Genomic DNA, 26,870 nt, shown 5'->3' with positions numbered 1-26,870 from the left:
ATCACATTTGAAGCTGTATGTGGCGTTTTGAGTAGGATTACTTAAGGGATGAGGGCATAGCTGTGAACTAAATTATGTATATTGACAGTTTTGTGTTGTGGTTGTACATCAAAATCCATGCTATCACTGTAAAAGCATAACACTGCAGTGTAAGGTGTCACAGAATCACAGACTCACAGAATTGTAGGGGTTTGAAGGGACCCCAAGAGATCATCGGGTCCAACCCCCCTGTTAAAGCAGGTTCCCTAGAACAGGCTGCCCAGGTAGGTGTCCAGATGGGCCTTGAATATCTCCAGAGAAGGAGATTCCACAACCTCCCTGGGCATTCTGTTCCCTCACAGTGAAGAAGCTCTTTCACATGTTGGTGCAGAACTTCCCGTGATTCATTTTGTGGCAATTGCTCCTTGTCCTGTCCCCACAAACCACTGAAAAGAGGTTGGCAAAATCCCTCTATATCCCATATGTAAGATATTTGTAAACATGGATAAGATCCCCTCTCAGTCTTCTCTTCTCCAGGCTGAACAGACCCAGGTCTCTCAGCCTTTCTTCATAGGGAAGATGCTCCAGGCCCTGTATCATCTTTGTGGCCCTCCGCTGGACTCTTTCCAGGAGATCCCCGTCTTTCTTGTACCAGGGAGCCCAGAACTGGACACAGTACTCCAGGTGAGGCCTGACCAGGGCAGAGTAGAGGGGGAGGATCACCTCCCTTGACCTGCTGGCCACGCTCCTTTTAATGCACACCAGGATCCCATTGGCCCTCTTGGCCACCAGGGCACACTGCTGGCTCATGGTCAACCTGTCGTCCACCAGGACCCCCAGGTCCTTCTCCTCAGAACTCCTCTCCAGCAGGTTGTTCCCCAGCATGTACTGATACTGATTTAAAGATCATAGCCGAAATTTCTTTAAGTGGTATATTCTTTATTGCAGCGCTGGATGCACGGGGGATCCTTCCACCTATCGTGCATGTTCGAAACGACAAACTATCTCGTATTTATACAGTGAAACAATGAATATTCTATTAGCGCCTATACATATTCATTACCTAACCCTGCCTACTCTCGCTTCGTATGCTAATTAGCTTATCAGTCCTTGCGCTTGCGCAAAGCCTTCCAAGAATTGTGGGTCGGGGTCTTCAAAATGTGGGCAGTGGTCTTTGGGAGGAAGGCCGTAGGTCTTCCTCGTAATGCACTTTTCACCTTTGCTTAATCAGTTGTTTTCCAAGCTATAAAAATGCTGAGTTGTCTTTCGGTTTAACTGAGGGTCGGCAGATAACAGGATGTCTCAGTTAACAAGACATAACAGACAGTTGACTCAAGTTATCTCAAGTCTCAGCCTGACTGAGGGTTAACGGATAACGGGATGTTTTCAAATAACAAAATGCTTAAACATAACAGAAGGTCTACAGATAACAAGATGTCGTTTACTTTGTCCTTGCTAACTTTTAACCACAAGTTCTATTCTATCCTAAAGTGAGTTTATACAATATCATTCCACAAGTTCTATTCTATCCTAAAGTGAGTTTATACAATATCATTCCCCCCTTTTCTGGAAAATCTAGTAAATTCTTTTACTTAATAAGGAAATTTTCTTCCCAGTCTTTATGATATGTACCCCTCAATACCTTGCCATGCACATTTGTCAAGGAGGCTAACATGGACATTCGTTGTAACAATTTCCAATTCCAAACAAGTAATACAAAAGACAATATTAAACTTATACCAACTAATATCAATTAAACAATAATTGGGTGACTCAATGTGTTCAAAATCCCAGTTGCAGTTGGCGACCATCCAAAAAGTGTATCCCACCAGTTGTGACTTGTGTCTTGTTTTTTTTTTTTTAACTAGTTGCTTCACTAGTGTGAGGTTCATCCCAATAGGTGTAGGTAGTAACTTATGATACATTGTGTTGTTAGACTTGATCAGCTGGTGGGATACCACTGGTGCCAAATATAGAATATCACACCCGACGATTCTAACAAAGTTACAAATACAGAAATTAGAATGATGTTTGCTATGGAGAGTTATGTTCTCCTTATCTACATCTACAAAATCACAAGCAGTTCTTAAGCACACACAGCCTTGACCAACATATACAAGCACAGTCTTTTGGCTAGTATTTGGATGAATTTCAAAGTGACAGATACCTTGCTCCATGTCAAAACATACATCCTGAGCCTCAATTGTATTGCTTTCACAAATAAATCTTCGTTGTTCCCCGGTAACACATGATTCTAGATTTACAGACTGCCATTTCCCATTCTCCATCCGTATAGTAAGCACGAAGGCAGTAGCCATGTTAACAATGGGATCATAAGTACAATTTACCAGGGTCCACAAGGACTGGAACTTCTTCTCAAAATCATTGGCATTGTCACAAATTGCCTTTTGGACTTCAGCTGGAAAAAATGTCTTCACTTCCTTCCCTAATGATCAAGGCAGCCGTTGCCTGCAACCGTAACTGTGCTTGCATACAACTAAGAGCTAAAGATACATTATCTTGTGTCCATACTTCTCCTAATTTTCGCCATTCTGATGGTTTATGTAAATAGTTACCATTTGTTCACCAGATGACCATAACTGCTAACTTTCCGTTAAAGTTCTTATCCTCTGTTGTTACGGCTTTAGTTCAAGGCCACCCACCATTCTCTATTATCACAGAGGCACCTTCTTGAATCACAACGATAAGCCATAAAAACAAAACAATTCTAGGAACAAATTTTCTGCCAACCATATTACCAAATACTCCCGTCCATAATGTCCTCATCTTGTTCGACTAAGCTTTAGTTTCAGTTCATTGTCACCTAGTGTTACTTTCCAAGGAGCTCCTGGAGCCTTCTTCACTCGGGAATAGTGGATCCAAGCGGCTTGTTCTCTAATCTTGATAGCAGTGTGAGTTGTCAGCAACACTTGATACAGTCCATTCCATTTTTCCTCTAGGGGTTGATTTAAAGATCATAGCTGAAATTTCTTGCTAACTTTTAACCACAAGTTCTATTCTATCCTAAAGTGAGTTTATACAATATCATTCCACAAGTTTTATTCTATCCTAAAGTGAGTTTATACTATATCAATACTTCGGGTTGTTCCTTCCCAGGTGCAGGACTCTACACTTGCTCTTGTTAAACTTCATTTGGTTTCTTCCTGCCCATCTCTCCAGCCGGTCCAGGTCTCACTGAATGGCAGCACAGCCTTCTGGCGTGTCAGCCACTCCTCCCAGCTTTGTGTCATCAGCGTACTTGCTGAGGGCAGACACTATTCCCTCATCAAGGTCGTCAATGAAGATGTTGAACAAGACCGGACCCAGCACTGACCCCTGGGGAACACCGCTAGTCACAGACGGACTCTGCACTGCCGATCACCACCCTCTGAGCTCAGCCAGTCAGCCAGTTCTCAACCCACCTTACTGTCCACTCCTCTATCCCACACTTTCTCAGCTTTGCTAGAAGGATGTCATGGGAGACAGTATCAAAAGCCTTGCTAAAGTCAAGGTAGATGACATCCACTGCTCTCCCCTAATCTACTCGGCTGGTGATGCCATCATAGAAGGCAACGAGGTTGGTCAAGCACGACTTCCCCTTGGTGAATCCATGCTGACTATTCCTCATAACCTTCTTCTCTTCCAATCACTGGGAGATGGTCTCCAGAACAAGCTGCTCCAATACCTTTCCAGGGACAGAGGTGAGACTGACTGGCCTGTAGTTTCCCAGATCCTCCTTGCCCTTTTTGAAGACCGGAGTGACATTGGCTATCCTCCAGTCTTCAGGCACCTCTCCTGTTCTCCAAGACCTTTCAAAGATGATAGAGAGCGGTTTGGCGATCACCTCCACTAACTCCCTCAGCACATGTGGATGCATCCTGTTGGGGCCCATGGATTTGTGTGTGTTGACCCCACTCAGACACTCCCAAACCACTCCCTCGTCAATCAGAGGGGAGCTGTCCACTTCCCAGACTCCTCCCTCCAGGGTCCAGGAGTCCCGGGGAGGACTCTTTGAAGCAAAGACTGAAGCAAAGAAAGTATTCAGTATCTCCGCCTTCTCAGTGTCTCCCGTTACCAGGACACCCCCCTCATTCAGCAAGGGACCCACATCATCCCTAGTCTTCCTTTTACTGTTTACATACTTAAAAAAAAAAAAAAAAAAAAAAAAACTTCTTAGCATCCTTTCTCTCTTTTGCAAGCTTCACCTCCAGGTGGGTTTTAGCCTTCCTTGTCGCGTCCCTGCAGGCCCTGACAACACTCCTATACTCCTCCCAAGAGGACAAGCTCTTTTTCCACATTTCATAGACCTTCCTCTTCCTTTTGATCTTATTGATGAGCTCCTTGCTCATCCACGCAGGTTTCCTGCCCCCCTTCCCCGATTTCCTGCTCTTCGGGATGCACCAATCCTGAGCTTGGAAGAAGTGCTAGTTAAATGTAGCCCAGCTCTCACATGCACCCTTGCCTTCTAGCAACCTAGCTCATGAGATACCCCCAAGTAGGTCCCAGAAGAGGTCGAAGTTGGCTCTCCAAAAGTCCAGGGTTGCAATCCTGCTTTTAGCCTTACTTCTTCCACCAAGTTCCGTCTTGAACTCCACCACCTCATGGTCGCTGCATCCCAAGCTGCCCCCAACCTTCACATCCCTAACAAGCCCATCCCCGTTGGTAAGAACAAGGTCCAGAAGCACCCCCTGCCTCGTTGGTTCCTCCACTACCTGCGTCAGAAAATTGTCTTCAGTGCATTGTAGGAACTGTTTGGACTGCGCGTGCCTGGCTGAGTTGCTTACCCAACAGATGTCTGGGTAATTCAAGTCCCCCATGAGAACCAGCACCTGGGATCGTGAGGCTACTTCCAGCTGCTTGTAGAAGGCCTCGTCGACCTCCTCCTCTAGATCTGGTGACCTGTAGTACACCCCCACAACAGCGTCCCCCATATACCAGCCCACCCCTTAATTCTCACCCACAAGCTCTCCACTTGTCCTTCACCTTCCCCCAGGTGGAGCTGGGTATATTCTAGTTGCTCCCTCACATAAAGGGCAACCCCACCCCCTCACTTCCCCAGCCTGTCTTTCCTAAAAAGGACATAGCCCTCCATGACAACATTCCAGTCATGCGAGTTGTCCCACCACATCTCTGTGATTGCAATGAGATAGTGGCCCCACAATTGTACACAGATCTTGAGCTCATCCTGTTTATTTCCCATGCTCCGCGCATTGGTATACAGGCATTTTAGGGAAGCAGCAGGCACAGTTACCCCTGGAGGGATGCAAGAAGAAGATTCTGGATGGGGTATCAGGAATATTACCTTCTCTGAGGAGCCCTTGGACAATCCTATGGGACAACTCGGAGATTTTTCCCTACTATCTTCATCAGTGACAGCAGTGACAACTTCACCCAGCCCTTCTCTGTCACTTTTAGCTCCCCTCCCTTCCCCTGTCAAATCTAGTTTAAAGCCCTGGTAATTACCCCAGAGAGCTTGCTCCTCAACACACTTGTGCCCCACTTGCTGAGTTGGAGTTGGTCAGCAGCCCACATACCTGGCTTCTCAAAGTGCTGCCCAAGATCAAAATACCCAAAAGCCTTGGTCCAGACACCACCCCCTCACCCAGTCATTTACCTGTCCCATTCTCCTTCTTTCTGGGTCCTGGTAACCCATGGGGAGAACGGATGAGAACACTACCTGCACCCCTGATCCCTTCAACAACCTTCCCAGGGATGCAAAGTCCTTTATAATATTACTAATTTTTCTTGTTGCAGCTTCCCAGGACCCAGCCTTAATGACATCAAGGGGATAGTAATCCTCCGGTTTAATGAGCTGTGGCAGAGCCTTCCTAACGTCTCTGACACGCGCTCCAGGAAGACAGCACACCTCTCTGGAGAGGTTATCCAGGCAGTAAATGGGAGCCTCAGTGCCCCCCAGCAAGGTGTCTCCAATCACTAAGACTCTGCACCCTTTTTTTGTGGCACTGGTTTTGATGCGGTGCTCCACTCGGCCCCGATCCCTGTGCTTGGTACTTCCCTCATTCTTGACATGCTTCTTGGGGCCTGGGTTCCAACTATTGTCCAGACCGTCATCCTTTTCCTGCCCAAGAGCCTCAAGTCTATTACCCAGGGACACCGTGGGGGTTGGGGGCAGATGCCTCCTTCTGCTTCGAGCTGAGACAAGGGTCCAGCCCCTTTCCTCTCATAGGCAGTTGAGCCCTCTGTCCTGCAGGTGAGCAGCTGGATCGGCTACTACCCCTTGCAGGGTAATGTCACAGGCAAACTGAATGTGAGACTCCTTTGTGAGCGTACAAACCCATTGCCTTCCTACCGTTCCCTTCACCTATTGCCATGCCCTCCAAAACCTTTACAGGCGCACAGAACCAGTCCATTATCCTTGCCTGTAGTTGTACTAAAGACTCAGAAGAGTCCTCCAAGGTTCATTTTAAATCCAGCCAGCCACGCTAGGAACCACCAAACTGCGCTCTGGTGCTGTGAAAGCTTCTTCTGTTTCCAAATGCTTCCTAGAAATGATTCGGCAATTACTCTGTGGTGGGAAGTCACAGTCTTCATCCTGCTCTGTTCTGGTTATTGTCAGTTCTGTGCCAGGTACGAGTGAGAACGCTCTTTGTGCTTTGAAGTGACTACTGGAGTGCAGGCCCCTTTGCAAGCGTAGCTCCTTGCCAGGTGGAGACTTTCCTCTGTGTTCCTGTTAGTGAAGAACCTGAGCCCCGGCCAGGTTTGAGGGCAGTTACAGCACAGTCACCTGTTAGAGGTGGAAAACTCAGGTATTGCAAGTAGGAGGCTAATACAAAAGAAAAAAAAAAAAAAGTGAGGAAGTGCTTTGCCTGGGTTAAACCTCCTGTTACAGTAGGCACTTCAGCTCAAAGCCACACAAGGAGGCAGTGTAGTTATTCCCCTGCTGTAGCTCTCTACAATCCTTCCTTCCCTGCCCATTTGCTGTCTACCTTCTTGCCCTCTTTTATTCTCATTACCTGGAGATCTGATTTCCAGCTGCTGTCCCACTTTGTATCACTGTTTTGCAGCTGGCAGGTAAAACTGTCCCAGTTTTGCCTCAAGTGAAGGATTCCTGCTGCACAGAGCTACTGCTTCTTCCTACTGCATGCATGAAATAGATTTTGAAATGCTCCCTGGGCTGTAAGGCATGCGTTGAGGCTTCAGCTTTCCTGAGAGGACAGGAGGAAGGGGGAAATCAGTTTTTACCCATCTTTAAAGCTGCTGCTTGTAATCTTTTATTTTCATAAGAACTTGTGTTTTCAGTCAAATCAGATGAAGAGGAAATGATGTGCAGGCAGTGCCTCAGACCAGCTCAGTGTTCCAAACCAATGCATCAGCAATAGATAAATCTGCCACTGCTTTTCTATCACTGGCCAGCGCACCTTCAACAATCAGTAGCCAAAGCACTGAAGTGCAACACAGCACAGTTCAAACACTGGTTATCCACGTTTTATTTGTTCCACATAAGTACTATCCAGTTAACATGAAAAGACAGATTTATGAAAATAGGTGATCCAGACTATACCCTAGTCAGCTCTGAATTACACAAAGATTACTTTGAGGAATACTTTATAACAGATCTACCTACCCTAGAACCTAGCATGACCCTGTTCTGCCTCTGGGCAGTTACCCTAGCTCGTTGGCTTTGCTACATCAGACCAAAATGCAACTTCATAGCAAAGCTGGTATGAATAAGTGCCATGGTGATAAAAAAAGTATTTAATGCAAGAACAGTAACTTTGGTACCTGGAGCAGGATGAAGTTGAGTTTTGAGATACTTCCACTGTACACGGATATAGAGTGAATTATGAAAGAGAGTGCTTAACTTTGAAATTCAAAATTTATTTACAGGTTTTCACTAAAAAAAGGAAACAAACTCTCCTTCTGGATATAGTCTGCTCTGCAAAACACTGGAATTAGAGATCATTAAGTTCATTTACACATTTTACAGATTTATCTTTGTATACAACAATGTACGCTTTAGTCATCAATACATCAGAAGAAGAGATGATAAACTAAGCTGTTTTAAAATAATGAAACTGGCAGGTTTCCTTTGGCTTTCTCCACTTGAAAAATAAGCTAAAACAATTTAAGACACTTTAGCAAAGTTGAACAGAAAAGACAAAAAGTCTAACTTTTCTAAAAAGGTATCTGAGGATCAGTAATCTTAAACCCAGCCTTGCTATTTAACACAGGACCTAACCCAGCAGCCATAACTGAGGCAAGATCCTTGCCAAAGGCCTTAACAATATTCTCTGTGAAAGAACTACAAGATGATACCCATAGTTTCAGTGAGTTGTTAAATGAACAAAGGCAGATGGAGAGGAGGAGAAGCAGCAGCAATTGTCAAGTCTGCAAATTTGCCTTTTTTTTTTTTTAATAAAATGTTGTTGTTGTTGTTATTATTATTATTATTATTATTATTAGAATTTGAAAAAGAAACATTCTCCCACATTACCCAGAAAGTTTATTATTATTATTATTATTATTATTATTATTATTATTATTATTATTAGAATTTGAAAAAGAAACATTCTCCCACATTACCCAGAAAGTCATAATACAAATGGTTCCCCACTTCCAACACACTATTCACCATGCAGGTTTAACACACTTAGAAAAAAAAATAAAAGACAACGCCTGACAGAACAATAACAAATGCTAAACACTACTACCATCTGCTAAATAAACACAGAATTGCCTCAGTTTACATACAGATTTTTAGATTTTGCATAGCGGTCACACCTATTTTCATCTGCTTCACACCAAACATTACCTATTTGAAAAGGCTATTGAACACCAAGAGAAAAATCCCAGTCTCAATCAAACCAAGAACACTCTGCTTCCAATTTGAATAGAATCAGAAATTTACCCATCTGGTTTTATCTCCCTCGCTATCACGAGACTTCAATAATTTTTAACATGCTTGGAGCCTAATCCATATTCCCTTAAATCATAGAATATCCCGAGTTGGAAGGGACCCACAAGGATCATTGAATCCAGCTCCTGGCACTGCACAGGTCTACCCAAAAGTTTAGACCATGTGACTAAGTGCACACTCCAAATGCTTCTTAAACTCCAACAGGCTTGGTGCAGTGACTACTTCCCTGGGGAGCCTGTTCCAGTGTGTGACCACCCTCTCAGTGAAGAACCTCTTCCTGATGTCCAGCCTGAACCTCCCCTGTCGCAGCTTGACACCATTCTCGCAGGTCTTATCACTGGTCACTAAAGAGAATAAATTGGCACCTGACTCCCCCTCATGAGGAAGCTGTAGACCACAATGAGGTCTGTGGTAAATAGTACTGTGGTAGTAACTGAAATAAAAATCACTTTTTTTTAATTTAGGAATAATTTGGGAAGTATATTGAAGGAAATTCATCCCAGAGTAACAAGACATTTAAAAACCGCATCCTATTGATACTCATTGCAACACGTTACGACGCATGTTCTAACAGTCAACGCGATTAACAGGCAGCAACAGAACTTGTCACAGTTCAGTATATTTGCAGCACTGTTGCATTAATCCCATTATCTTGTTTAATGAAACTGAAAGTGAACATTAGGAAATAGGATAAATAGAAATAGTGTCTTTATTATTTTAAGTTGAATGTCAAACTGGCAGCTAAACCATGCTGGATCCCAGAAAACTCAGAGCAGTGACGGCTAGCAACTTGCTTCTTTGGATGTCCAAAAGATTTTGCAACAGGTATCTTCAACCAAACAACAGGAGGAGCACAATGGTAACGGAGTTCACTGCTATTAATGGCACTGCAGAGAAAGAACAAGAGTAATTGGAGACCACCTTCTAAGGAGCAGAAGTTTAAAAAATACACCTCATTTTCTTATGCAGGATCAAGATTAGTGTAAGGAATTCAGGATCACAGCCTAGGGTTCTAAAAGCTAGTAGGAAGCAACAGTACAAATATTTATTGCCTCTTAACTTTGGCTCAAACATCCCTTTCTCCAAATGTCTGTTTCTGTCCCTGTTTTTACTACAGTTTAGAAAAAATGTACCAGTTTTTACTTGTCTTGCCCACCACAAAGTAAGATTTGTTACTTGCTGTTTATAAAATACATACTTGCACTTATAAAATGAATTTTGATATGCTTTATAGTGAAAAACTATTGGTAACTTCTAAGTTAAGAACGTTCCCCCCCCCCCATCCATCTAAGCATGGGCTTACCTTTAAGAATCCCAAGAATTACATTTCCCTCACCTGGTACTTCACATAAAACTGCACTGAGCCAATGTGAACCTGTTCCATACCAAGCTTCCTCCCAGACCCCAGGAAAAGGTAAGATGCCACAGTGGCACCTTACAGACGCAGATGTCCAAATTGGCCCTGCCTGAAAAGCAGGGAACATTTTACGCTTCAACAAACTTAGAGCATAAGCACTGCACGCTGCAACATGTACCTTCCTATAGAATCCATGCATGAACCCAAAAGAAGGACAGACTGGATGATAAGCAGACAGGAAGGAATGAGCCATAGATCTGTTGCTGTTGGGATTTTAGAGAGGGCAGAACGATGGAAATGAAAGGAGCTGTTGTGGCAGAAGACAGGAGTGGGGAACTCAAAAATGGATGTAGAAGGGAAAAAAACGCTGCGCCACACAGCAGCTGGGAGAGTGAGAGGAGTGAGGAACAGCCTTGCAGGCACCAAGGTCAGTGAAGAAGGAGGGGGAGAGGTGCTCCAGGCGCCGGAGCAGAAGTCCCCTGCGGCCTGTGGTGAGGACCACGGTGGAGCAGGTGGACCTGCACTGACGGAGGCTGCGGCCTGTGGAGGACCCCTGCTGGAGCAGATTCTGGGCCGGACCTGTAGCCCATGGAGAGGAGACCACGCAGGAGCAGGTGACCTGGCAGGAGCTGCTGCCTGTGGGGGACCCAGGTTGGAGCAGTTTGCTCCCGAGGGATGGACCCCGTGGTATGGACCCATATCTGGAGAAGTTCTTGAAGAGCTGCTGCCTGTGGGAAGCCCACGCTGGATCTGTTTGGAAAGGACTGCATCCCGTGGGAGGGACCCCACAGCACAGGGGATGAGAGTGACTGAGAAAGAGCGGAGGAGAAGAAGCGCTATAGACTGACCATAACCCCTGTTCCCCTGTGCCTCTCAGGGGGAGGAGGTGGAAGAGGGCGGATGGGGGGAAGGTGCTTTTGTTTTCTTTCATTTGTTTCTCACTTCTCTAGCTTGTTAGTAATAGGCAATAAATCTTACTATCTCCCTATGCCGAGTCTGTTTTGCCCATCACGATAATTACTATGTGATCTCCCTGTCCTTATCTCAACCCTTGAGTCCTTTTCATCGTATTTTCTCCCCATTCCTCTTTGAGGAGGGGGAGTGAGAGAGCGGCTGTGGTGGAGCTCGGCCGCCCACCCAAGTAAAACCACCACACGGGGAAATTTCACCTGACATCCTGAAACAGCTCCTCAGACGACATTTCATCTTGTTCACAGACATGCACACATACATGAACTGAGAAGAGGCAAAGCCTGGACAGTCTGTTTAGCTGCAAAATTACGCTGCTTGGTTTTGTTGTCCAAGCTTTACAAAAGGAGTTGCTGCCTGTCATATGCTGATGCTTGTCATATGCAGTAATTCAGTCTAAGCATCATTTCAGAGGTGATATCGTTCCTCGTATAAATGTGAACATGGCTTTGGCTTGGATATTTTTTCCTATGGGGTTGTATTTTATTCAGGCATCTACATTATCTTACGCAACCTGTGGCTACACAGATTTTTCACAACAATTATATTTTAATGCAAGTTTATTGAGAGTAATTATTAAAGAGAGTAGAATTGAAAGTGCAACATATAAGACTTTAGATACAAGTTCTTTTGATACCTAAGAACATAGTGGCAGACAATTTATTAATGTATTTATTAACTGGATGTCATCAGGATACAAACAGCCTGTGGTTCCCCATTTCTATTCAGAAAAGGGGCTAGAATAGAATGAAATAATGAACGGAAGTCTGTGCATCACACATGCAAGTGGAAATAGCGTGCACATGTGTCCTGGTTTCAGTTAGGACAGAGTTAATTTTCCTCCTAGTACCTGGTAGAATGCTATGTTTTGGGTTAGGATGAGAAGAGTGCTGATAACAACACCCTGATGTTTTAATTGTTGCAGAGCAGTGCTTATACTAAGCCAAGGATGCTTCAGCTTCTCACTCTGTCCTGCCAACGGGCAGGTTGGGGGTGCAGCAAGAGCTGGGAGGGGACAGACCCAGGACAGGTGACCCAAACTAGCCAAAGGGGTATTCCATCCCATCTGATGTCATGCTAAACAATATATAGGGGTGGCTAGCCGGGGGAGGTGGCCGGACTGCTCGGGGTTAGGCTGGACATCGGTCAGCAGGTGGTGAGCAATTGCACTGTGCATCACTTGTTTTGTACACATTATTAGTAGTAGTGCTATTATCATTATTATTGTTATTATTATTTTCCTGTCTTAATAAACTGTTTTTATCTCAACTCACAGGCTTCACTTTCCTATTTCTCTCCCCCATCCCAGATAGGGAGGGGGGAGGGTGAGCGAACGGCCGTGTGGTGTTTAGCTGGTGTTTAACCGGCCGGGTTAAACCACAACAGCATGTCTGTGTCTATGTGTTAGTGTGGCAATATGAATACAAGGTGACACCTGAATCCGACTTGAGAAAGGTATCTCTGACGGATACAAGACCAATTGTTAGGCTCAGTTTTTCCACCTCGACAGTAGGGTTAATAACACATCCCTGCCTCCCAGACTTGCTGTGAAGAGAACTTCACTCACCATTCTGAGAAATTCAGTGTTTTGGCGAGGGGTCGGTAATAGGCAATGTGGCTGTGGTAAAATAATGTTATTGTTTGACAGAGAGCAAGAAATTGCGTGTTGAGCCCCCATTATCTTTCTGTCTAGTTGCTGTTCATTCCTTCTTACTTTCCTATGTGATGGCTGAAGCTTTTTTAGAGGAGTTAGGCAGTAAAACCTCTAGAGACAGTAAAAGAAAATGTATAAACCTGAGCTTGAGAAACCTGGACTCAGTTACCTCTTCTCCTAAAGTCTCCCTCTGTATCCTGGGGCAAATTGGCTGGGATTAGGTAAAAGTGAGCTGAAGTTGTGATGTCTGTTTGCAGCACTGTTTGTGTATTGTATTCTATGGCTTTTGCATGTTTGGGGTCTGTCTGCTTCATGCAGTCTTGTTTCCAGCCCTGACCCCATAAATCACCCCACTAGCAGCACTGAAGGCTCACTAGCAAATTGTAGGGGCAGCACAGAAGAGAAGGGCAAAGCTTCCCATCTGACTTTGTCGCAGGTGGAGATGTTTGTGTGGCCTCAGCCCGAGCTTCTCACATCCTGGCCAGGTGTGCCAAGCCCGTACTCACTGGGTGGAGGGGGAAGAAGTTCTGCACATTGGTCCACCAGCATTTTAGAAGTGTTGGAGCTGTCAGTGTGCTTTATTAGGAGCCTACCTGACTGCATCCATTTGAGGGGTATAGACAAACAATGTCGCAGCTAGGGTTGGGCTAGAGTGTGATGCCTGGCCTTTGGCCATGCCAAGATTAGATGATGTAGGGAAACATGCAGTCAAACTCAAGGCAGCTGGGGAGGTTTATTACCTTAAGAGAAACATTCATTTTTTTGATGTCAGATTAAATTCTGTCTCTAGGACTTGTCCCCTCTATGCTTTGATTCCCAATCTGCAAAATGTCTAATAGCATAAAGTTTCAATATCACTAGGAAGTTGTAAAGATCATTCACATTAGAGATGGTGAAATATTCAGAGGTCATAAACGGATCTAAAATAAACATTATTTTGAACTGTGATCTGAATGTCTTTTGGCTTTCCTTTTCAGTATGTTCCATGATGCTGAAGAAGGCTTTCACACCACCTTAGTTTCCAAGGAAGAAGGTGCTTTACTTTCCTTTTTTTTTTCATTAGCATTTAAAATCAGTTTTGCAGTGTTTATTTGTGTGACAACAGCAGTGAGAGGCTCTAGGTAATAGCAATGTTATCAAATGTTAGCAAATGTACAAGATTTAACAGATACAGCTTTGTGAATGAGCTCAAAAGGAAGGAAGGAATTAGCCATAGATCTGTTGCTGTTGGGATTTTAGAGAGGGCAGAATGATGGAAATGAAAGGAGCTGTTGTGGCAGAAGACAGGAGTGGGGAACTCGAAAATGGATGTAGAAGGGGAAATCTAAGCCAGATTTCAGTCCATTAAGTTTTGAAATAAACCCAAGAGCCAAAAAGGATGGAAACTGAAATTGAAAAGGGTGGAAGTGGATGGAGAGTGCTGGCGAGAGAAGCAGTAAGATATGGGATCCTGCAATGACTTTACTGCAAAAAAGTGAATAATATCTGAAATGACAGTTCTGTGGTCTAGCAGTGTGGGGCTACACTATTCCATCCTTAGATCCATAGGGCTGGGTTTCAGCATCAGCTCTGTGAAGCAGTTTGGGATTGTCCTTTGGTAGATAAACACCCATGAGTTAATTAACTGAGCTGCAAGATTTTTGAAGAAAAACTAGTTGACGGGAATGCCCTCCTAACTCACAGCTGGTCAGTCACCCCTCTCAGTCCATGGTTTGCAGCAGAAGGACCTGTGTGCAACCTGTGACAACCTGGGGTCCTTTTGCAAAAGGTTGCATTTCCTAAAGCTGCTTGTTGGCAAAACTCACCTGTGGTTTCCATCTGCTTTTCAAGGTTCATCACTGATTACTGATAACATTATCATAGTGTCTCTCAGTGGCAGTCTGTTACTGTTGGTTGTGATCAGCATAGCAGTGAAAGTTCTCCTGAGGTGAGTGGCAGCAGGGGAGGACCCAGGGTCACCAAGGAAATGTGTGCAGTGAGGAATTCCTGCAGGAGCCAAGTATAATCAGGGGAGCTCATGGAAAGAGCCTGCCAAAACCCATTGCGTCTTGGGGTCCTCGGTTACACAAATTCTTTCTCCATCAGCCTTACAGTGGGGTGCATTAACGGTGGCTGGAGAACCGCTAGGGCACTTGTTTGGGTAACACCATTTTAGGGAAATGACATTTGGTTTTGTTTTATATCTGAACCAAATTCTTTGACCTCTCCCCAGATTTTATATATGTATATGTATATTGAAAATTTATTAAGGAATATTAAGAGACCCAAGCCCCTAATTTCTCACTACTGACAAAGTTTTCATTTTTGGAAGAACAACCAGAAATCACAAGATAAGAGACATTCCTTGAGATGTGTATTTCTATAATGAGGAAATAGGTAATATATTTTGAGAAATCCCTTCAAATAAAAATTTTGTTCAGCTTTAGTTTGAATGCAACTAGCCAAATGGAGAAGAGGATAAGACCCTTTTAATGTTAAAGGGCAAAAAGATAAGAGGCAGTGTAAAAGGACACCTCCATAATTAATTAAATCAGCTCTATCACCAGCACCCCAGCTATCAGTTCTGTACTGCTGTTAGCTATATCCTGTTATTAATTGGATTGGCTTCAAATACAAATGGCTCTTTGCGGGAAAGGAATTCACAGATGGCTTTGCGCTGTTTCACACGTCCCTGAATTAGAGATAATGAGGAAATAAGTGGTAGAAACAAAAACATGAGCAAGGTCGAGATAAATTAACTTGGCTACAGTGTTAAAGATGAGCTTTGGGCAGTGGCCAATTGCTGACTGGCTTGAGGCGCATGTCTGAGGGTCTCTAACCAATTGTATGACAGATTCGGGCGTGTGGGCAGCGCATGGGGCTATGGGGAAAGTATATGTAGTGGAGGAAAATGGCAATAAAGGTCTTCTGTTCAAGAGCCATCAGGAGTCCGTGTCTTTCATCCCTTCAGCTCTTCATGCTTAATCTAATACCTAATGATTTGTTTCATCCCATTTCTGTTGCACCAGGCACTGCACCTCACATTACTCCTCCAAAGACCTTGGTACACATGCAGTGGTCCTGGAAAATACTGCAGTGATGAACAAAAGCTCTGATAAGATTTCAACAGTGGATTTGACTGGCCCGGTGTGTGTAAGTTACATTTCTGACAAGCACACTGTATCCACAGAGTTCGCCAACTCTGAAGAGACAATTTCCATTTTTGTGTTACTGTTCTTCTCCTTCTCTGTCTTGATAACACCCCTGGATTCACCACCAGAGCAGTGACAGCCCCCAGCTTGTCTCGTCAGCAGCTTTCTTCTGGAGAGAAAAGTGCACAAAGGGCTCAGGGGTGTATGCTGGTGTGTGATGGACGGATGTGCCCCACTTCCCTTCCACCACCATAGCTTTGGACTGTGAACTCGTACCACACCAGTATTAGAAAAAGAAGGAAACTGGGATTTTTTCTGGAAGTGGAGAAAAAAGAAGGACAGACTGGATGACAAGCAGAGAGAGCAGCTGTTTGGTAAAAGAAAGAGACACATGCCGGCATTATGTCATTAAAGCACAGAAACAAAACTTCACAGATGAGAGTTTAAACAAACGATCATCATCATCTTACCTCTCATAATGGTTCGTACAGACTGAATGAGGTTCATTAGCTGTGCTTTAATTCCTGGTGCGTCTCCAAATCCTCCAATCCCTTGATCACTTGCCCAGCCAACTGTGCCACATGAAAATAGGCAGCCATGTTAACAACAACAAAAAAACGAAGCCATTCAACAAACGCTATCAGCGATATTAACGAGTGATCTACCTTGAGTATGGTTGAGTTTATCACTAACATTAGAAAAGCAAACTACAAACCAATTAGCTTCATTTCAGATTCTATTGCTTGAAACGATATACCACAAACTGTTAAACATCTTAATGAACGCAACGGTAACAAGAGATCAATGTTTCTGCAAAGGAAACCCTTACCTTTTTAATATACTACTATTCTCTGCATGACAGAGAACCAAGTGAGTTTATTTGGACTTTAGAAAAGCATCCGCCAAAATAATATAAAAAAGATTGCCTACATCTGCTCACAGGCCTTTACCAGAAGATAAACGAACAAGTAATTGCTGGGTATGAAGCAACACTTCAGAAACGAGCTACGTGATGGAAACAGAACAAATTCCAAACTGGGACAATGATTTTCTGAAGTGCTACAGAAATGACTCAAACTTTTTGGGTGGCAGCTCAGCAACTGAGCCAGTGTTGACAAACACTGCGATGGGAATGAACATTTAGAGATGGGCTATCTGTGGCTGGCCTGCCTGTCAAAGAACAACAGAGCTGCGTGCCACTGGAAACAGCCTGAATTGGCTTTGCTCAGTGTGTAGTGATGTTTAAAGGCAAACAGTGCCAGGATGCACAAGGAGTCACTAAGAAAACATCAGAAGGTTTAAAATGGCTTTCTCTAAATCATGCAGACTGCCTGCAGGGACATTTTTAATTCTCTGAGCACAGACAAACATAAAGCAAGCAGTGAGGCAGGTTTCATACTTCGGTATGAAATGCCACCACACCAACAGGAGTGGAAAACACAAAACCCCAGGAAAACACAAAAACAGGAGGGCATGAGAAGCCTTCCCTGCCAAGGCAGTGGGGAGATGAGCTACAAGGAGACAGAGCACAGCACCGTCCCCCAGCAATAGGACTGCGTAGTTTTGGTCCCGCTGCTCACAACCCTTACACATTTGGGGATGAACAGGGCAGACACAGGAGGGACTGACCCTGTGCAGAGCTGCACGGTGCAACCTGGGAGTTTCTTTCCTCCAGAGACAGCTTGGGAGCGATTTCCTTCTCTTTCACCCCTTTTTCCTTCCTTGTCTCTCTTGCTCTGCTAGCACCAGGCTGGGTGCTGTGCTCCCACCTGGATAAGCCTGCGGTTATTCCCAAGACTCACGCAGGCTTGGTGAGGGGCTTGACCCCTCCATCATCCCACACGTCTTGGGGTTCCTGGAGCTCCAGGAAAGGACAAGTAAAACCAAAGCCCCAGCTGAGTCCCACCAGGGGGCAGGCAGAAGGGCCAAGAAATGTCACTCCTGCCCAAATTCCCGCTTCTATGCAGTAAAGCATTACATATGCATGAAGTTTCACAATACGGCTGTACATATTCATAACCTGTCCCCGCTTTGTATTAAAGTTAGTTCCAAGGAGTCAATTCCATAAACTCCTCCCATCTGCGCTTGCGCAGTGTCTCCTGGTGGTGGCCCTCGGGGGTCGTGGGGATGAAGGTTGACTCTTCCTCATCACTGATGGCTGACATCTTGTCTTTGCGCACTCAGTTGCTCCTTGGCTCTTGTCCATCCGCAGGACCAGTTTCTGCCAGTTTCTTAAGATAGGCTCACACTCTTATTAGGAGACTGGCCTTGGTAAGGGGCCCAAGGCTTCTTGCTTTAGTAAATTTGCACAATGCACCATAGACAATGCAAAGGCACTAAGTAGCAGCCTAGTTTAATGCCGTCAGTGCTCTATCTCTACTTGATAAGATTCTCCTCACTCCCTCTCTCAGTCCCCCCTTTTCTAAAAAGTTAGTAAATTCTTTCACTATTTCTAGGTTCGATACAGTGTTGGTTGGACACGTTATCCACATCCCCTCCTCCCAATCCATTGCTGCCAGTGTGCTGGCAGGTGATGAGGGTGCAGCCCGTACAAACTTCCGCCACATGGATGTTGTGCATTGGACTTCATCAGGGTCTTTAGGTGTCTGGGCATTGTTTAAATCACTATAAAGCATCTCCAGCACAGCTAATTCCCACAGCTGCTGGAGGCCCTTATCCATAGTGGTCCATTTGCCTACTTGGTATACAATATCTTCCTTGTGGGGATACCTTTCTTTCACAGCTTTTAGGATTCGCCTCCAGAGGCTGAGAACTTGTGCCTCTCTCCCAATTACTCTATCAATGAGCCTTTCTCTAGAGAGGGATCCCAGCTGCTTGGCTTCATTGCCTTCTAGCTGTTGGCTATTGGCCCCAGTGTCCCAGCATCGAAGCAGCCAGGTGAGGATGTGCTCACCTGGATGACGACTGAAATCCTTTCGTATTTCTCGCAGCTCACTCAAGGATAGAGACCGAGTAGTTTCTGATTCATCTATGATTTCAGTCTCTTCTCCCTGATGTTGCCGTGATGCTGCTGCTTTGGAGCTGCCTGCCTTTTCCTCTTCTCCCTCATCCTTAGGAGGAGCTTCTTCCCTTACTAAACGACCTGATCTCCGTTTCCACTGTTTTGTCTTTACTATAGGGGCGACTGATACCATAGATGGTCGGTCCTCTGGGGTGGTCACAGTGTGTGCTGTCTCATCATCAAATTCAGGAACTTCCCTATCCCCTTGAGGGTGCTGGGCAATGTTAATTGACATTTGATAGGCATAAGCCAGACCCCAGCAGAGTGCAGCAAGCTGGTGGAGTTCTCTAGTATTGCCAGGGTCAGGGCATACGTCTTTCAAACATTCTACCAGTTTTCTTGGATTTTGCACTTGTTCAGGGGTGAAGTTACGAACCATCGGAGGAGAAAACTGTGACAGGTACCTGCCCAAATCCCCACACACACCTTGCCCCCCACAACTACTTTGTCTGGGGACAGGTCCTTGGATAATATTCTTAATAAATTGCTTTACCTTGGGGAAGAAGACAAACACTAGAACTAGTAATAGGAGGATAATATCCGACCAAGGGTATCCAAAATACTCAAAGGCTGCTGTAATTAGCCCACAGGGAGAAAAGAAGAAGGCACCACCCCCGATATTATTCACTGATTGACTGCTAGGGGCAAAAAAGAAGGCGCTGGAATTCTTAATATTTCCAAAAAGATAATCTCCAGGAGACCAGGAAGATAACAATGCAGGGCCTGAGTACCAGACAAAACTGAAGGCCAGCATGTTACAGCACAACATGATAAAGAAACCAAGCACAGACTTCAACACTTTCTCCGATCGGATGTAAAGGAAAAAAGAGAACAGGGAATGGACTACATACAACATAGTCACACAGAAAAATATTAACAGAAAATCAAACATTGTGACTACCAGTATGTTAGTTGTAAATACTTCAACCAATGCTATTGTTTTCTCAACCCTCGAGCCCCACGTTGGGCGACAAAAAAGACTGTGGTGGTTTTACTCAGGTGGGCAGCCGAGCTCCACCACAACCGCTCTCTCACTCCCCCTCTCCTCAAAGAGGAAGGGGGAGAAAATACAACACAGAGAACTCAAGGTTTGAGATGAGAAAGGTTTAATTAAAGGGAAAGGGAATGGGGAGAAAAAAGAAACAAGAGAAACAATAAGTCCGCGCGGAAGCACAGAGAGAGGGGGAAAAAAATTATTCTCTACTTCCCATCAACGAGCGATATTCGGCCACGTCCTGGGAAGCAGGGCCTCAAAACGCGTAGTGGTTGTTCAGGAGGAACAGCCCCCTCCCCCATGAGAGCCCCCCCCTTTTTATTGCTGAGTGTGACATCAGGTGTTATGGAGTATCCCTTTGGTTGGTTTAGGTCAGCTGCCCTGGCGATGTCCCCTCCCCATCACTTGCCCACCCCCAGCCTGCTGGTTCTTGGGGGCTTGGAAGGAGTCCTGATGCTGTGCCAGCACTACGCAGCAATAGACACAACACTGGAGTGATATCAGTGCTGTTCCAGCTATGAGTGCAGAGCACAGCACTGTGTGGGCTGCTGCAGGGAAAAGGTGACTCCAGCTCAGACAGACCCAACACAAGGGCTAAGACAGCCCCCGATACAATGACCCTTCCAATTTAAGGGTAAGCTTTTCTAGCACGCCCATCTCTACATAGCCAATAGAATCCTTTTTGTAGCTTGCAAATTTGTGCGAGAGAATTGAGGCTATGAGATCCTGAGTTCGTATCCTTTTTATCAGCACATATTGTGACACCTACACCATAATCTCAAGTTTTAGTAAGATTAAAAGTTACATGTTAACATTTTCACATGGGAGTAGCTCAGATCTCTCCCCTAGATGTTCGCAATCATCCTTGCCAAATGGACATGTTCCATTTCTTGCGTGCGCAAAGGTCAATGTCCAATTCATACTGGGTATGCCCCACATGGGGAATTCTAGGTTGCCTCTAGGCAGCAGTGTGCACACCCAACAGTCAGAAAGGTTGAAACTATCACTCACTGCCTGGGTGAGTTTCACATAGGTATTGTGCACCCACTGTTCAGTTTCCTTGACCAATGATACCATTAAGACTGTGAGAAATGTAACCTTCCAGGTCACACCTGAGTAATGTTCCATGGGGTCTTGGGTGCCTTTTTCACTCTGGTGTGATGGATCCAGGCATTCTGCTCCTTGATTCTGATCTCTGTGACCTGGAACGGTCCTTCCCACTGAGGTTCCAAGGTCTTCTCTGCAAGACACTTTACATGCACATAACCTCCAGCTTGTCTATTGTGCAGTGGTCCATCTAACCCTCTACCCGGAGTCCCACTCACATGCTTTCCAATTTCATTAAGCTGTTTACCTAAGACCACCATATAGGAGGTCATGGGTTCATCCCCAGCTTGCATGGATATTCCTCTTTGTATTCCATAGGGTCGTCCATATAAGATTTCAAAGGAGCTTAGCCCTTCCTTTGCCCTTGGTATATGCAAAAGGGCTAAAGGAATAGACTGAGGCCAGACCAAACTTGATTCTTGTCCCAATTTCACAATTTTCTGTTTGATTAAGTGGTTCATTTTTCTACTTGGCCACTCGACTGAGGGCAATTGTGGTATGAAGTTGCCAGTCTATACCCAAATGGCAGCTAATTTGTTGTACCACTTTTGCCCCTGTCAGAGGATATAGTTGCTGAAACTGCAAAATGAGGTTTTATTGCTTGTAATTACCTCCAGAGCCTTGGCTGCTCTGGTCAGGAATGCTTCTGGCCATCCTGAAAAGGTGTCAGTTAATACCGACAAATACTGACACCCCCTTTTCTTGGGAGTTCAAAAAAAAAAAATAATTTACCGCTGTTTGGAGCTTGATTACTTTTATACCTGTCTAACAATGGTATACAAATTAGGCCCTATCCATTTGCTATTTAAAAACTCTTACACTACTTCAGCTCCCCAGCATGCTTTATTATGTTCTCCAATTACCATTCAATTTAATATGGTATCACAATTCTCCCATCAGAAAATTAACTCTGTCCTAACTGAAACCAGGACAGTTATTTATGTTAAACCTGTACGTAAGATTTTCCGTTTACATCTTAGAGTATTCTACTCATTTTCGAAAGCTTTTGTTAATGCCTGGTTTTCTGTTCCTGATACTAATGCCAAAATTTGACTCTCAGATGCCCGTTCTGCTACCCCTTTGGCTCCTGCATCAGCCATTCTATTTTCCCTTTCAATATCAGTATCCCCTCCTTGATGTAGGCAGGTATACTGCAATATCTCTTCTGCATGTTTAATTGAGGAAGATAAAAGTCCTCTCTCCTTCCAAATTGCCCCGTGTGCATGCACCACACCAAAGGCATATTTCAAATCTGTCCAAATGTTTGCCAGCTCAAAAGCTCTTATCAAGGCGATGATTTCCACCTTTTGGGCTGATGTTTGTTACCGCATATCCTGTGAGGCGAAATTCCTGGCGGATGAAGCTGCTGCCATCTATATACCAATCCTCCGCATCTTCTAGGGGTGTATCCTTTAAGTCTGGTCAGCTGGAGTATACCATGTCCGTGGTCTTGATGCAATCATGAATGGGTAATCTGGAAACTCTGTTACTAAGGAAAGAGGCTGCTGGGTTCACAGTATTGGTGCCGAAAAAAAAAAATATATAGTAAATTAATAGTCCATTATACACATTCCTTTTCTTCTTCAGTGGCTATCATTTGTGTGTTGCAACAATGTCCCCTTTTCCCAAAGGGGTCTTTCAAGCTTCAAGATCACAGTGCCAAATATGGTGGGGCTATTCTTGAACCCCTGTGGTAACACCGTCCAAGTAAGCTGAGTTTTCCATCCTCTATTAGGATTTTCCCATTCAAAGGCAAAGAGTTTCTGGCTTTCAGTTACCACAGGAAGGCAGAAAAAGGCAGCCTGTAAATCTAGTACCGTGAACCAAACTTGTCTGTTTTTCCCATTTTGTAATTCCAATCATTTTTCCCCAATTTAAATTTCAAGCATTGCACAAAAACAAACAAACAAACAAAAAAAAAAAAAACCACGCCTTTTCCTGTTGGCCAGTTGTTCCTCTTACATTTACAGACTACTTAACACAGGGAAAGAAGCTCCCTTAACCAACAAAAAATTCCAGCCTCTCTCTTCGTTTCCTAGTTTTTCTTCAACTAGTGGACCTGCTAGGGTAGATGCCCCAGGTCCCCATCATTCCTGACTGTTGTAAATTTATCTTGCAGCCTAGGACAATTTCTTTCTGATATCAGGGGCCAATTGCCCTAGAAAGAGGCTAGCCAATTGCCTCTGTTTGTATTCTGAAGTCAGGTCCAAATTCTTTTTGTTTTGTTTTGTTTTCCATTGCATTTTGAAGTTGGTCCAAAAATTCCATAGGGGTTTCTTTTGGACCTTGTTGGAACAGATTCTCAATTCCCAATTTAACCAGATTTTTGTATTTACATAACCGTTCATTATTTCCGGGGTGATTAGGGTCTCAGTGGGGGGTCAGTCAGGGGAATGCAATCGTTAACAGTTCCCTGAGCGGTCCCACTGGCAATCTGAGCTCACACATGAAATCAGGTTGTTTTAAGAGTTAGCTGCTTTTCTGTTTCCATGACAACTCTCTCGGACCAATCATGGTCCCTCTGCCCCAGAGGGCTCACACCTGTGATTTTGAGATCTCGGCCTCGGGTTGAGGCAGAACTATAACATTCCTACATGCTCTTTCCCTGCTCATTCAACTTCAAACAGCTCTGTCAAATACTACATGCCACACCTTTAACACCTTCGACAACCCTTTTAACCCTTCCTTTATCTTTCTCCAGCCTGTGCTTTTCTCATGCCAACACCAAAGGCTCAGTCAGGGGCCAACTTAATTCCACGCCTTTTCCATTCAAGATGCTGACAACATTTCATCCTATTTCCCTTCTCTCCTCAAAACCAACATTATTTGCAAGATAGTGTTATAGTCGATTGGTCCATAAAGTGGCCGTTTAGCTTATGTAGTGGCCAACATTGATTGCAATACTTAATGAAAGTCCTCTTGCTTTCTGTGCCCCCAGTTCTAACAATATCCTTCCAACGTGCCAATATGCACCCAAGGAGGCTTTCTTTAAAACGTCTTTGTTTTGGATATTACCCATTTCCTTGATTTCCCATTCATTCCCTTTTATTTATTTATATTAGTTACTGTCCCTTGTTTCAATTTCCACGCAAACCTTTTTACTGCGGGTTTTTACTATCTTTTCCTAATCTTCTTCCCAAATGTCCCAGTTCTCTGGGATTAAACTCTTCCTTCCGCATACAAACTTTACTATTTCATATTGTTAATGAGCCCTGTTCCAATCATAAATCCACAGGGCTTCAGGAAAACACCTGAAGCACTCAGCCTTCTGTCTTCTAGACAAACAATACCACCTTTTCCACAAAACTTTCATTTCAACAGGACCAAATTTCAAACCGAATGACAATTTTTCTCATGCACTTTGTTAGTAAGCCCACACAAAACAAGGAATCACATCTGCGTATCAGTCAATATGGGGGTTAAAAAAAGTATTGAGGCCTAAATAAATTTGCTCTCCCCCTTCTTACCAAATTCTCAGGGCTCAAGCCCGAACCACTAAAGAAGTGACTCTCCATTCTACCGCTTTGATAATCAGTCAGCCCCCCTCCTATTTATTTATTTAATAAATATATGCATTTATGTATTTAAGAACAAAAATAGGATTACAAGATGCACTGCCAGGCCCGTATATCGGGCACCACCAGTCAACACTTGGATAAAACAGCACTTCTTTTTGGTCTGTCATGCGTTTTGTTCGTCTCCGGCCGATCCCCTCACGGAGAATATGGAACCGCGGATCGGAACTCTGCATTCGCTTTGCAGCGATGCTGCATCTCACTCACACAGCACAATCATGCAATCACACAGAGAGGCCCCTTGCGCTTCTCGTTCATACCACAAGAATATATCACTTAAACAATAACCAAACTGGTTTGTATCGTCTCTGACCGTGTTCCTCGTGGAGTAATTCACTTCACAACAATACTTGGTCTCAAACACGTACACTTACACAAATGCTTTCAACATGAGATACCCAGCCATCCACAAATAAGACATACAATTATTACCACTCCAATTAATATCCCTCCAGCAGCTGCAAATATTACCCAGATAACCTTGTCACAATTGTGAGAGGCCCGCTTACCCTTCTCCTGCTTCTTATAGTTGTTAGCAGGTCCGTCCAGGCTCCCAAAACTGGGATGCAGCAGTAACCTCAGATATGCTCAATCTACTCCCAAGATCGCTAGTGGCCGCTCTACCGGTCAGCCTGTAGGGTACCCTCCTCCCATATGGGGACTGTGCTGCACGCCAGATGTCTCTGCATGATTTACCAGCTGCCCTGTCCACGCATACGACTTACAGGCCCTTCCTCTACTGTAAAACATACCATTTGCCCGTGGCTTCAGGAGGTCTTTGTCTGCTTCCGCAGTGTGCGGCTGATAGTGGAGGCTCCTCCGAGGAAAATACTCGGGGTGCACCTAGGGGCGTCCACTCCGCAGTCAATCCCACAGCCGAGCAGAGCATCTCCTGGCTGGCTCACCAAACTGACTTGAGGAAAACAGACTCCACAGTCAATAAGACTGTAAAGTAGGCATGTTTATTCAGCACTGGGCAGCACGGGGGGTAGTCCCGCCAAAGTCGTGCACACCTGACGCGGCAACTTGCCTTGGTTCTATGCAGTAAAGAGTTACATATGCATGAAGTTTCACAATACGGCTGTACATATTCATAACCTGTCCCCGCTTCGTATTAAAGTTAGTTCCAAGGAGTCAATTCCATAAACTCCTCCCATCTGTGCTTGCGCAGTGTCTCCAGGTGGTGGCCCTCGGGGGTCGTGGGGATGAAGGTTGACTCTTCCTCATCACTGATGGCTGACATCTTGTCTTTGCACACTCAGTTGCTCCTTGGCTCTTGTCCATCCGCAGGACCAGTTTCTGCCAGTTTCTTAAGATAGGCTCACACTCTTATTAGGAGACTGGCCTTGGTAAGGGGCCCAAGGCTTCTTGCTTTAGTAAATTTGCACAATGCACCATAATTAGCAAAGACACTAAGTAGCAGCCTAATTTAATGTGGTCAGCGCTCTATCACTACTTGATAAGATTCTCCTAACTCCCTCTCTCAAAACAGCTCAGAAACATACAGGGGAGAAGGGGAAGGAAACAACAAGAAGGGAATAGAAAAAGGGGACACAAAGCAGTGACAGGAGCCCAGCCGCCATCTTCAGGGACGGGGCCCGGGACCGTGGCGGGGGGGGGGGGGGGGGGGGGGGGGGGAGGGGGACAGGACGGGCCCGGGGCTGGCGGCGCTGAGGGCGGGCAGGGTAGCGGCGACTCACCGTTGCGGAGGAAGCGCTCCTCGTGCAGCACGGCGACAGCGTTGACGACGAGCAGCCCGGCCTGCAGCAGCGAGTACAGTGTGAACGCCATGACACCGCCGCGACGCGCCAAAAGGAGGGAGTGGCGCTCGAGTGGGACGTTGAAGGACAAGGAGGCCCCGATGGGGCGGACACAAAATGGCGGCCACGCCCCGCCGTTGCCATGGCGGCAAACGGGTGGCTGTGGGGGGAACGGGGCCCGCTCCGCAGCCTGAGTGAATCATGGAGTCATTAGGGTTGGAAAAGCCCTCCAAGATCGTCTAGTCCAACTATCAACCTACTGAAACATGGGATTAGAAATTAGAGAGCGATTGATTAAGAATGAATATATGCTACATTTGCGATGTCCTGTGCCTGTGCTGCGCTTAGGCCTCCAGATAATAGGAGCCCCTCGGACCCTGAGAACCAGATCAAAACACCTTATGGCCCAGATTGTGACTGTGATATATGAAGTAATAATTCATG

The 26,870-nt window shown here is 45.0% G+C and overlaps 1 protein-coding gene across 4 annotated transcripts; it reads right to left on the bottom strand.

Moving 5' to 3' along the window:
- Positions 1–9,543: 9,543 nt before the first annotated feature.
- Positions 9,544–26,675, bottom strand: LOC106020373 (immediate early response 3-interacting protein 1). Of its 4 annotated transcripts, XM_027447636.3 has the most exons (3): positions 26,367–26,524; positions 16,439–16,540; positions 9,544–9,744 (listed from the first exon to the last, which is right to left on the bottom strand). In XM_027447636.3, the coding sequence occupies exons 1-3, from the start codon at positions 26,455–26,457 to the stop codon at positions 9,689–9,691; spliced, it is 249 nt and encodes an 82-aa protein (XP_027303437.1). In that variant the 5' UTR covers positions 26,458–26,524; the 3' UTR covers positions 9,544–9,688. The 4 variants fall into 4 exon arrangements, with proteins under 4 accessions (XP_027303437.1, XP_071886629.1, XP_071886628.1 ...); XM_072030528.1 differs by lacking the exons at positions 9,544–9,744; positions 16,439–16,540 and adding an exon at positions 16,558–25,965 and having other exon boundaries at positions 26,367–26,675; XM_072030527.1 differs by lacking the exons at positions 9,544–9,744; positions 16,439–16,540 and adding an exon at positions 16,558–26,037 and having other exon boundaries at positions 26,367–26,673.
- Between the last annotated feature and the right edge of the window lie 195 nt (positions 26,676–26,870).

The sequence above is a fragment of the Anas platyrhynchos genome, chromosome W (assembly GCF_047663525.1).
Source record: "Anas platyrhynchos isolate ZD024472 breed Pekin duck chromosome W, IASCAAS_PekinDuck_T2T, whole genome shotgun sequence".
NCBI classification, from domain to species: Eukaryota; Metazoa; Chordata; class Aves; order Anseriformes; family Anatidae; genus Anas; species Anas platyrhynchos.
Note: the sequence above shows the minus strand (reverse complement) of the source record. Positions and strands in the feature narration are given on the sequence as shown.

What these genes read in the sequence shown, in the direction of transcription:
- LOC106020373 (XM_072030528.1), bottom strand. Translation starts at nt 19,882, where the DNA reads ATGTTTGATTTTCTGTTAATATTTTTCTGTGTGACTATGTTGTATGTA.